The following is a 12,526-nucleotide window of genomic DNA, read 5'->3' on the forward strand; positions in this document are numbered from 1 at the left end:
GGTCGGTCGGTCGGTCGGTTAGTCGTCAGTCGTAATCAATTAGTAGGAAAAGCAGTTAGTAAGAAGAAAGGAAAGAATGTATTCCCGGTAGGTCGTAATAGGAAGAAGAAGAGAAGCCGAAGGCTCAATATATACAGGAAAATGCTAAGGCACTAAGCAGTGGCCCATTTTACCCCACTATATACCTCCCCTACTAAGAACGTTGTCCCCTAACGTTCTATACTATAGAAGAATAGCTAAACGAAAGTAAAGCAAAAGCAGAATAGAAAAAGGAAAGCACACCCCTAAAAGAACTTAGATAACCCTATCCTCAGCTCTCCTATAGAACTGTTCTATAGTGCCCCTCCGTTACCTATAGCTAAGATCTAACCTAGCAACTAGGACAGCAGTAAACTAGAAACAATAACGGTAGTAGTAACAGTAGCAACAGCAGTAATAGCAGTAACAGCAGCAACAGTAACGGTAGTAGTAATAGTAATACTGCAGACAGTTAGCGCGGTAGAATACTCGGTAGAAGAATTCGGTAACAGTTAGTAAATAGTAGGACATCCAGTAGCAGAACTTTTAGTAGTAGAAATCTCGGTAGCGGCAGACAGTCGGTAGCAGTTAGTCGGTAGCAGTTAGTAAGAACGGTAGTAGTAGAACAATCGGAACAATAGAACGGAACAGTCGGAATAGTAATGGCAGTAGTAGTAGCGGTAGAACAGCTGGTCGGCAGCAGTAGAATAGATTGTTTGGGATAGCAGTATAGAACGGCATGATAAACCTAGCAGATCCAGCAGTAAATAGACTTAGCAGCGGTACAGATCTAGGACGGTAGAGATAGCAGTCGGTTGAGACGGTAGGGACGAAATAGCCGAACGGAATAGCGGCAGCAGCAGCGGCGACGGCAGGCCAGTCGATCAAAATGGCAGAGACTACGGCCCGACTCGGTGGTTCGGCTGGCCGTTTGATATCAAGGCTCTGTACCTAGCTCTGCATCGGTCTGCATTGTACACGGCTCTTAATTAAGGCTCTATCCGTGGCGTTGCATTAGGCCCTGCATCGCCGGGCTTTATGTCCGGCTAGCTCTGCATCTAACTGTGCGGCTGACTGTGCATCTGGCTGTGCATTAGTAGCTCTGCATTGCATATTCTGCGTCCGTGTCTGCGTCCGTGGCTGCGTCCGTGGCTGCGTCCGTGGTTCTAAAACGTCGACCAGTGATGCTTCCGACGATCTACTGACCGTGTACTGATTTCCTATATAGGCCTAGTGTCTGCGTGCGTGCCTGCATGCCTGCTTTGATTGCCGGACGAAGACTGTCTAATTGGTCGGCGACGACGTGCTGTAACTGATCGTTCGGTCGTTCGATTAAGGTAGAAAGTCGGCCCGGTCGAAGGCCCTGATTGTCCTGATTTGAATGCGGAGACAGCGTTTAGCTGATCTAGACTTAATGAGGCCCTGGCTTGACTTAAGGTGTCTTCTGCTGTACGTACGACCTGGGTTCTGCATCCGTAGGCTCTGCATTTGCGGACAATCGATCAAGACTCTGGCTGTGCAGTCGTTCTGTCAAAGCTTTGTATCCATGTAGTCAATCGATTGGAGCTCTGCATCCGTAGTCGATTGAGGCTCTTAGTGTCCACCAGACGTCCAATCTAGAGACCTGTCTTAAGACTTCCTTCTTCGCGAGCACTAACGGCAGCTTCCTCTGAACCACTACCACAGGCCCGGCGCTTTTGTAGGACGTCTTCTACAGCTGCTTTTCTTCCCCTTTTGGGCTGCCTTTGTTCTTGGCTTCTTCGGTGCATCCTTTGGCTTTTGCGGCTGCTGCTGTAGGCCCTAATCTTCTTCCGTCTTAAGAACCTTCCTTAGAACTGCCTTCTGCTTTCAGTCCCTTATCGTTGTCCTATTGGCTTCTGCGCTTCACCTAAGCCGTCACCTATATCTTCGAGGTCATCCAGTGGCAGCTTTTTGGCTGTTGTGACTACCTCCATCGTATATCCCTTGCCCTTGTGTCCACAATACAGTCCTTTATTATAACGACCTCTGAGGAAAAGCGCTGACTCCTGTACGTCTAACTCCTGTTCTCTTGTAATCCTTGATAAGGCCCTTTACTAGCTTAGCCAGATACGGCTTTGTCCTGTCCTCAGTCGCATGAGGATGGCTTGGGCTTAACGTGGTCACCTGTGCCCTGTGTACGATCTCTTGCTGTGCCTTTTTGTATACTGCCCTACCGTTTCCGCGGTGCTTTGTCACTGATATCGTGCTGTTGCCTTTGTGTAGGTCCCTTCCTTGCTGCGGTGTCTGTTCTCGTCGTGCAGCTGGCGCAGTACTGAATTCGGATGGCAGTGACAGTCGTGCTGCGATCATTCGTCGTTTGAATAAGGAATAAGGTCGGCCCGATCGAAGGCTCTAATTTGACGACATTCGACTGATTTGATTCAGTGACGGCGACGTGCTGACATCGAGACTCTGGCTTGATTCGATTCCTCGACCAGTCGCGGCTTCTGTGCAGTCATTTGATTGATTAAGGCTTCCATACAGTCGTTCGACCAAGGCTCTGCGTATAGCTCTGCATCTGGCTCTGTATTGTATAATCGGTTCTGTATCCGTGCAATCAATTGAGGCTCTTGGTGCCGTTCTCGTTGTGCAGCTGGCGCATCATTGAATTCCAGGGGCGGTGTAGAGTTCTGCCGGTTCTACTAATGAATGGACCAATTAGGATTTTCCATGCCCGGTATAGAAAATCGCTATTGGCTTGGTGACAGGCGGTGAGCTAAACTGACATCTCTGCAGTAGGTCGTCGCGACTGACGCGTCGCGATCAAGAAAGTAAACAAGAAAGGAGCTTTAGGAAATACAGTAAATAAGCAAACAAATAGAAATCTTTTACACGGCCGTCACCTGCGTCCCCTCCCCCACCTTAGAACTTAACTGTCCCCTAGTCAAACATCCTACACCTGCTGCGGAGCCTGCTGCGGAGCCTGCTGGTCAAGCGTCCGTCTTCAAGACCGTCTCCAAGGATTGGACGACTCATTCTCCTTCCTAGCTTCAGCTGTCTCATCCGCAGGCCGTGATCTAATCTGGATGTAGTCTCCCGGTCGTACATTCTTCTCCTGTGGCGGTGCCTGCTGCTGCTCAACGGTTGTCCTGGTTGTATGGCTGTCTCTAAGGGTCTGCGGACGTTGCTGGCTGGGTGTTACTACTGAGTCCGTTGGTCGTACTTGACAGTAGTCCTCCCAGTTCGTACGTGTTCCGTCACTGTTCTTCAACACTACCCCGTCATGGAAAGTAGTAAAATCCGTTTGTACCGTAGGGGCCCGTTGCTGCGTCTGTCCTTCCTTTGGCCAATCTAGGTCTGTCCCTTGGTACGTACGGAGCCAGTCCTTAATACCCTTCAGTCGTCCTTCATTGCCGAGCCATGGAAGTACAGGTCCAGGCCGATTACGCGTCCCCGCTACTAGCCTTCCTTGATCAGACAGATGTACAAGTCCTCGCTGAATAAGATCCTTTAAGCCTTGACATTCGTGCTCGGTGAAACGGTGACTTCCTCCGCATCCAAAACATGTCCGCTGGCCTTGTCCTCGCGTACCTTGCTGACCTCGTACGTCCCGCTGCGGCCGTCTGAAGGTAGTAGAATCTTGCGGATATTGAGAGCTTTGCGGATATCAAAAGCCTTGCGGAGGTCGAGAGTCCTGCGGATATCGAGAGTCCTGCGGAGGTCGGGTGCTGTTCTGCCAGTCTTCGTATCCTGGTGCTAGGCCATATCCTTGTGCTAGGCTTTGAACTGCAACCTGATCTGTGGCGGGTGACTGCTGCTGCATTAGGGCTCCTCCGTGTACACTTGGCCCAACTGGGTCCGTTTTCTGGCTGGCTTGACGGGCGTCGGCTGTCTTATTTGGCTGAAAGATCGCAGGCGGTCGAAGGGTAGCATCTTTGCTTATGACTGGCTGCTGATTATAGAACTGCTTAACTAGCTGACGAAGGCTCTGCTCCTCGGGGTCCATTTTTGACAGACAATCTGCGCCCTTATATGAACTAAGCCTGTCCTCTACGGCTCTCTGTAACTGATTAAAGTTAAAGGACTCTCGTCTATCGGGATTAGCTCCCGTTTTAGCCATAGTATATCTTTAATATTTAAGCGGAAGTCCTTTTACAAACCAGTATCCTCGCTGACCGTTCTCTAGGTTACCTGCCTCCGCAACTCTTTGGGAGATTAATGTGAACTGTCTATAGTACTCGCGTACGCTGCTTGGCGGATTGTCCCTACGCTGCCGTATATAGGCTTTCAAGAATTCTACCGTTTCCATCTGCCGAAAGTGGTCACTTTCTCGGTATTCTGCCCTAAGCTTTCTCACAAGCTCCGTCTAATTGCCAGCTGTAAATTCAGGCAAGTTTTGGATCTACATCCCTATCCAGTAATCGCAGTACTCTGGAAGGCCCTAGTGCTTCTCTATACTCGTCATGTGATATTGGGCGCATAGCCGTTCGTACTGCTTGATAAACTGTGATACATTCTGTCCTGCAAAGTAAGGAGCTCTAGCAGTTCCTGGGGCTGGCATAGGCTAAACCATAACATAGATCTTGTCTCGAGCCGTTGACTGCTGGTCATAGGATGGTGCATCTAGGGCTTCCTTGGGAGCTTGCAGGTGATCCTTATGGCTCTTATCCTTCGTCTGCTAAGGGTCATCGGTCCTAGGTGAACGCTGCGGTAGGTCCGCTTGCATGGCCGTAGTCTTAACAGAGGGTGTCCTAGATGACTGTCTTGGTGTTGGTTTATACTTAGCAAAAGAAGTATAGGCTTCGGTTCCTTCTGGCTGCTTCTTAACGCCTGGAGGTCGGTCTTCCTGGGAGAGCACAGAATCGCCATCTTCTACTACTGCCGGGTCTCGATACGTCCGTCTGTTTTGGCCTGCCGTTGCTCCGCGCGGTAGGGTACTGCTAAGCCTTACGCTCCTGCCTACATCTGCTTCTTCACGGAATGCCTCTAAAGCTGCTACGGACACAATCCGGATAACTCGAAAGAAGATAAAGCTGAGCTAGAATAGGAAGCTTTTAAGGATAGATCCGATCTCGTGTGCTTGCGACCTTGCTTGGTATTGTCTCTGTTCTTAAAGGGCAGTGCTGACTTCCTCTGCCGCCAGATGTCTTAGATCTCATTTCTATCTGATTAATTGGCCCTTGGCTACCTGTCGTCTCTGTATCCTCAATAAAGCTCTGGCCATGCTCGTGCGCGGGTAGTAGAAATATCGGGTAACGGTCGAAGTCGTCTGATTGGCTCACTGGTTCGCTTGACGTCCTTGCTCGTAACTTTCCGAGACACTCTATTGCCACTCTTTGGCCTATGCGTTGAGTCTGATTGTTCTATCTTTTCCGGTCTTTCTGTTCAGGGACTGCCTGGTTCCCCTTGCTGTCCGATACTGCCTGATTCTCTGGTTCTCTGGTTCTGCTGTCTTGTCTGTCTGGCTGGCGGTTCTTCTGCAGCTGGCGGTTCTTCTATAGTTGTAGTATGTTCCTGCGTGTNTCCTGTGTATATAGTTGTGTATAGAATGCCAGACTTCTAATCTAAAGAGCTTGCCGTCGTCCCCACGTGGAATGCCATATGTGGTGGTGGACGCGGTCCCTCTCAGATAGGAAGTCACAATGCTGCTGTCTGTCGGTCGGTCGGTCGGTCGGTCGGTCGTCAGTCGCAATCAATCAGTAGGAAAGCAGTCAGTAAGAAGAAAGGAAAGAATGTATTCCCGGTAGGTCGTGATAGGAAGAAGGAGAGAAGCCGAAGGCTCGATATATACAGGAAAATGCCAAGGCACTAAGCAGTGGCCCATTTTACCCCACCACAATAGGGCTAATTATAGTTATATAGTTATTGCTATTACTAAATTTAATAAAGACTTAAGAGTAATATATAGCTAAAGGTTAATTAAAGAGGTTATAATAAAAGAAACTATAGAATCCAAATATATAAGCGATAAAGAGATAGTACCTAAATATACTTACAGGTAGATATTAAGACAACTATAGGGTATAAATTAGTAACCGGTATTAAGACTCTATTTAATACAATATTAATTGCTTTGTAAGATAATTAGCAAAATAATTAAGGAATTACTCTAGCAATTAATAAGGGCAAGACGCTAATAATCTAAAAACTTTAAAGAGGTTAGATAAGAGCTAGAGGGCCATTTAAAAGATAGATACTAAAAGGGAAAGATTAATAAAATCTAGTACTAGCACTAGAACCCGAATTTGGAAAAGCTACTAAACTTTAAAGAAGCACTAGAAGAGATTTAACAAATAAATTAAAGCATAGTAAGTAAAACGAGGTTACCTAAAACTAAAAGGAAAAGGTTAAAGGACAACCCTAAGACAAAGTAGTAATTGGTTAAGATACTGTATATTAAGGGCTAAATAGCTAAAAGAGCTTAAGTAAGAAAAGCAAGACGATGTATTACTAAGATTAGAAGAATGTTATACTAAGGAATATTATAAAGCAGTAATGAGGTACTACTTTATAAAGGAAATACCCTATATGCTTAATAAAACATATCGAGAATATTATGCTAGAAAGACTATTTAATTCCTTAAAAGTTAAGCATATTAAGGGAGCAATTATAATAACGGCTAAGGACTTAGAAAGTTAAGCATAAGACTAGCGTAGAGATTAGTAGATTATAATATTAGTAAAGGATAATCTAATAGGATAGGCTAGAAAACGATAGTTCTAAATTAAAAAAAGGGAAATAAACCCTAAGTAAACCTAAAGTATCCAGCATACTATACATTATTATAGACAGTGTATATAACGACACCTTATAGGAAATACTATGGTAAATACCCTAATATGCTAGGTATATAGGTAGAATAAGTATAAGTTACTAGGGGTAATTAAATATATAATTATAGAGTACTGCCTAATAGATTAACTCTAGTTATATTTAAAGATTTACTATAAAGAGAGAAGCTATCTAAGGTAGAGACTATAGTCCTTTAAATATATAATCTAATTTCTAAGAAATATACCAAGTACGTTAGTATGTTAGTATATTATATTTCTATATTTTAAATATATCTCGTAATTTATTATATAACTTAGCTACCCCTTACTCTATAATATAACCAGTTCTAATACCTTTTATATTATTATAACTAACTTATTCCTATTCTCATTTAATAGCCGTTCTACTATTAATATAAGGTCTGTAATACTACCTCACTCCTCTTTATCTTTAAGTTATTAATTAGAGGTATAGTATTTCCGTCTTTAATTTAATAACATTTTTAATTTATAATGCCTTCTATTAGATCTTCTCTATTTAATTACTATAATTAGCTTATAACTACTATCCTTTTATTAATTAAAATTACACTGTCCTATTCTTATTATATAGAGAAGAAGTATATATTATAAATATAGCTTCCTTTAGTTGCTAGCCTTCTTCCTATACTAAGTATACTAAATTAAATATACAATCGTCCTATAATATTTAATATATCTTTAACGCTAAATATACATATTTTATTATTCTTTATAAGTATTTAGTGCCTTATCTAATTTATTATAGGGCCTTATATTTAATATAAGGCTAAATATCTTAAGGGTAAGCTCGCCTCTACGTTATCTAAGGTATAGTGTCTTTAGGGTAAAGAAGCCTAAATACTTAATACTTAACTAGCTACTTACGCTTAACTATACTATCTTAAGCGGGTTTGTAAAAAAAAAGTCTATTTAAAGGAGTAAAGGCGTATATAGTAGGGTTTAACGGGGCTTAATAGTAAAAGAACGGATTTCCATCTAATAGAGAAGGAAATAACTCTAAGTAACTTAGTAGGTGCTCCTTTTAAGTCCCTATTAAGTAACTTATTCTTTAATAATTTTTCCTTATTAATGCTACCTAATTTAATTTCTTCTAATACTTATATCCCTTTTTTTAGCGCATTTTAGGTTATCTAGTAGTTCCTAAGTAGCTTTATTATAGCCTATCTACTTTACCCTATACTATATTTTATTATCTATATCCTTATAACTAATGATCTTTTAAACTTACTATATGTTTTCTTTTTACCCTCTATATATATCTGCCTTATATACTAGTAGTTTTAAGTTCCTATATACTAGTTTTAGTATTATAAAATACTATATAGGGTAGATCTTTATCTTTACTAATACGCTAAGTTAATATATGACTTTCAAAATCCTTATTAAGATCTTAAATAGTCCTAGTCTAACGTAGTCTAATTTTTTACTTAGTTATTAACTCTTAAATTTTTTATATAATAGCTATACTTAAAAGGCTAGACGCTATAGCAGTAGTAAAACTAGCCTAAAAACTACTTAATAAAACAATCTAATATTGGAATCCTATTCCCCGTACTAAGAAAACCTATAAAACTATATCGCCCCCTATTCGCAAAGCATGGGGGATAACGGAGGGGCGTAGATATAAGGGTTATTTTAGCCCTTACTCGGCTGCATCGCCTAGGGGCTCTTAGGGGTCGCTAAGGCCAGCCCTTAGCACCTCCTTATAAGCTCCTCAAGCTTATAGCCCTTCCCTCCTTATTAGTTTGTCTCTCTCTTAGGCTATTACCTACCCTTATTACTATATCGTCCTCTTTTATCAACTCTTCTTATAACTTATGCTCGGCTTACCTGCTCCCTATTATACACCCTAGTAATATACCTTATAGTAGGCTTCTCGCCAAAGCTGCGAGAGTCGTAACGCAAGGGAGCTAAACTATAAACTAGGTGGGTAATAACGCGAAAAGAATAGCTACTAGCCCAACTAGTAATAGCAAAAACTAAAAGAAATACTTAGATAAATTAAAGACGATCTTATAAAAGAGGAGGAAGAAACTCTATAGTACTAAATACTTACCTCTATTTAAAAGGTAATATAACATATTAAAGCTATAAGGTATATTGCTAGGGTATATAGTAGGGAGTAGGTAAGCCGAGTATAAGTTATAAGGAGAGTTAATAAAAGAGGACGATATAGTAATAAGGGTATGTAATAGCCTAAGAGAGAGACGAACCGATAAGGAGGAAAGGGCTATAAGCCCGAGGAGCTTATAAGGAGGTACTAAGGGCTAGCCTTGGCGACCCCTAAGAGCCCCTAGGCGATACAGCTAAGTAAGGGCCAAAATAACCCTTATAAAAGCGCTTTTAACGCGTCTAGTCCCTTAAATAACCTAAAAAAGGAAACTAAGGCCTAGCTTAACCGGATTAAAGCTAGTATTAAGAAAATTTAAATAGAAATGAGTAAAGGAGGACCCCTAAGCCTAAGAGTTTCTTTAGTATAGGTCTAGGCCTAGGCAGCTATTGCTACGCAGGCGGCCTGTATGGTAAACGCAGTTACGGCACTATAGAGAGCGACTGTACGCGTTTAGCTTAAGGAGCCCTAGGGCTATAAACTATCGGAGCTTCTTAAGGCTATTTAGAGAATAATACTAAGCGTATACGCCGTACGTACCCTTAATAGTAGGGATATAGATATTTATATCCCCTTCTAAATAATAAAGGATTAAATCCTAAACGGACTAGACACGTTAGGACTTAAAATACTAAGGAAAGATTACCTTCTAAAAGTACCTAGGGTCCCACTTAAGACCCTAATTAATAGTAAAAATATATAAATAATTTGGAATTAACTTAATCTATCTATAAAGCTATAAAAGGCCTTATACTTAAAGTAGCTATTAGCTGGATCTAATAGCTATATAACCATAAAGCGTAGGTAAAACGCTAGGTAAACCCTAGTAGTGCTTAAAGAGAACCTAAGAAGACTAGAGAAATACTTATAATCAGCGTCCTAACCTAGGCAATTTAGCAAAAAATTATAAAAAGTGGAATAGTTATTAAATCCTAGCTTTTTAAGACTAGGCTATTTAAGAATAGCCTAATTATAAAGCAATGCTATTACTATAATTAATAGGGATATATATAAGGCGTATATAGAAAGTAAATAAAATATAGGTAATATATAGCACTATATAGCACCACAAACTACCCTAAGGAGAGGGTATCTTGCGTTAATTACGGTAAAGCCTATAAGGTATAGTAAAGAAAGGAGTATAGGACCTTTTAAAGCTACTTTAAGGGTATTTAAATAAAAAGGATAGCCCTTTTAACGTAGTCGCTCTATATATAAAAAGCTATAGATATAATATACTAATCTCTAATACTAGGAAACTTTATAATTATTACTAATAAGAAAAGAGCATAGGAAATATCCTACTTAGGGGCCTAAGAATAACCACTTAAATGGGGACTAAGTAAACTATCTTTTATTAAAAGAGTAAGTAGAGATAAATTATAAGTAAGGCTCTAGCTTCGCGCTAATAGAATAATAATAATTACTAATAAAACTAAAGAGGAATAAAATATAGATATAGATACGCCTATATTTACTTAAAATAAATAGGTATATAATTATTTAGTATAACTACAGAAATGTAAACTAAGGAGCGTATCTATTACGGACGCTTTAAGTACAATATTATAACTACTTAGAGAAGAGTCGGAAGAAGCTAGTTAGTTAATTTAGGCACGGTCTAGGATAGAGCTAATAGAGCTATATAACGAGGAATAGTAACTAAGGTTATATAACGTTGTATGTAGTGTACGTAGTGTATAAAGGGAATGTATGTACAATACGTATAACACGTATATTACGTATAAGAAGGATTTTATAGGAGTACGGTTGTGTATTTAAGGACCCTTAGTCCCTACTTAGATAGTTCCTTCCTTATAGTAATTCTTAGAATATAATTAGAGTTAATCTATTAGGCAACCACTCCACTAGTTATTATTATATTGTTAACTTTAATTTACATCACCTATATACCTAGCCTATTAATAAGCCTACCATAGTACTTACTACAAGGTTCCGTTATACAATTACTACCTAGTTATAGTATTAAATATAGAAAGTTAAACAATATACCACTAAAAGCGGCTACTATAACGCCATTAACGGCGGTAACTACTTTAAGGTCAGGAAACAATACTAGTATAGCGGATACTAACGTATAGCAACCTGTGACGGTCGGACAGTTATAAGAGATAGTTAACTAGTTAATAGAAAATAATATAATGCTAAAAAATAGGATTAATGGGATAGGAGCAGTAAAGATTAAGTTATTATTAATTAAGAGATTTTTAGGAGAAAGAGCGAAGCTTAAAGGATTTCTTATATAAATGTACTTTAAAGTTACATAAGAAGGAGCGAAGCTGCTAATACCTATAGATTAAATAGCATATGCGGGACTATTCCTATTAGAAAGAGTACTTAAATGGTTTAAGCTTTACCTTATAGAGATATAAGTAAATAGAGTAACGACCACTAATTAGGGGGTGTAGTTTATATTCTTAAGCTAGGAAGGGTTTATAGAGCAACTTATATAAATATTTAAAGACCTAGAGGCAGTAACTACGGCGGAAAGAAAACTCTAAAATATTACGTAATAAACCTTAGTAATTAAGTATATAACGTAGTTCCAGACATTAGCTATATAAGTTAAGTAAAATAATAGGGCGCTTATAGTATAGTATAAGCAAGGACTTAAGGCTAAAGTCTAAGACGCGATTATCTTAATAGAAGATATAAATACCCTATAGGACTTAATAGATTAAGTAATTAAGATTAATAATTAGATCTACTAAAGGGAATAGGCTAAGAGAGGCTAGGATAGAGTTCTATAGTTATATAAGGCGTAGAGTACGTAATAACTAAAGCTAAATTAAAAACTATAGTATGGCGCAGAGCTAATAGACCTAAGTGGTACTAAAGAAGCCTATAAAAGATGGAGTAAGAAACTATAAAAATTTAAAGGTTAAGGATCTAGTAATTATAGGACTAAGGAGTAAAGGTTAAACTAGGGATCTTAGTAGCAGAAGACGTTTAGGCGAACTCTATAGTAAAGTTAGTGGTTTAAAGATAGAGCTTATATAAATTGCGGAAAATAAGATTACTTTATAAGGGATTATAAAGATAGTTAAAGTTACTATATAATAAAGGGAACCAGACTAGTAGAAGACATATATATAGAGGGATAATAGTATACTATAAGGAATAAAGGAATATTTAATTAAAAGTTTTACGTTTTGTTATAACAACATATACCAAATTTATAAAGACGCTAAGTATGGCGTAAGCTATTGGCTATAGAAGCTAAAATTCTTAGAATATAGGGGAACTAATAAACCATTACGTAGATCGGACATTAAAGATAACGAGTTTAATATAGGCGAAGTATTTGCAGATAATAAGGTAATAAGGGCAGCTTACTAGGAGCGTGTAAACCGTAAAGAAGTTATATTAGAAGTAGAGACTAAAACCGCTATAAAGTAAGGTTTAGTAACGGGAGTTATAACACTATTAGATACGGCATCTATTACCTTATAAGATAAAAGAAAAAGTATCTTATAGAGACTAAGCAAGCAGACAACTACTAGTGCTAATTTATTGCTTAATAAAGGCAAAAGGCTAAAGGCTTAAGATTCTTAAGACGAGATAAAAAATAACTAAGATTCTTAAGATAAGATAAGGTAT

At 39.5% G+C, this 12,526-nt stretch overlaps 1 protein-coding gene across 1 annotated transcript; it reads right to left on the bottom strand.

Moving 5' to 3' along the window:
* Positions 1 to 4,411: 4,411 nt before the first annotated feature.
* On the bottom strand, positions 4,412 to 5,235 carry K441DRAFT_289224 (uncharacterized protein). Its single transcript, XM_067640971.1, has one exon. The coding sequence runs from the start codon at positions 4,846 to 4,848 to the stop codon at positions 4,603 to 4,605; it is 246 nt and encodes an 81-aa protein (XP_067508117.1). The 5' UTR covers positions 4,849 to 5,235; the 3' UTR covers positions 4,412 to 4,602.
* Positions 5,236 to 12,526: the final 7,291 nt, after the last annotated feature.

The sequence above is a fragment of the Cenococcum geophilum genome (assembly GCF_001692895.1).
Source record: "Cenococcum geophilum 1.58 unplaced genomic scaffold K441scaffold_6, whole genome shotgun sequence".
NCBI classification, from domain to species: domain Eukaryota; kingdom Fungi; phylum Ascomycota; class Dothideomycetes; order Gloniales; family Gloniaceae; genus Cenococcum; species Cenococcum geophilum.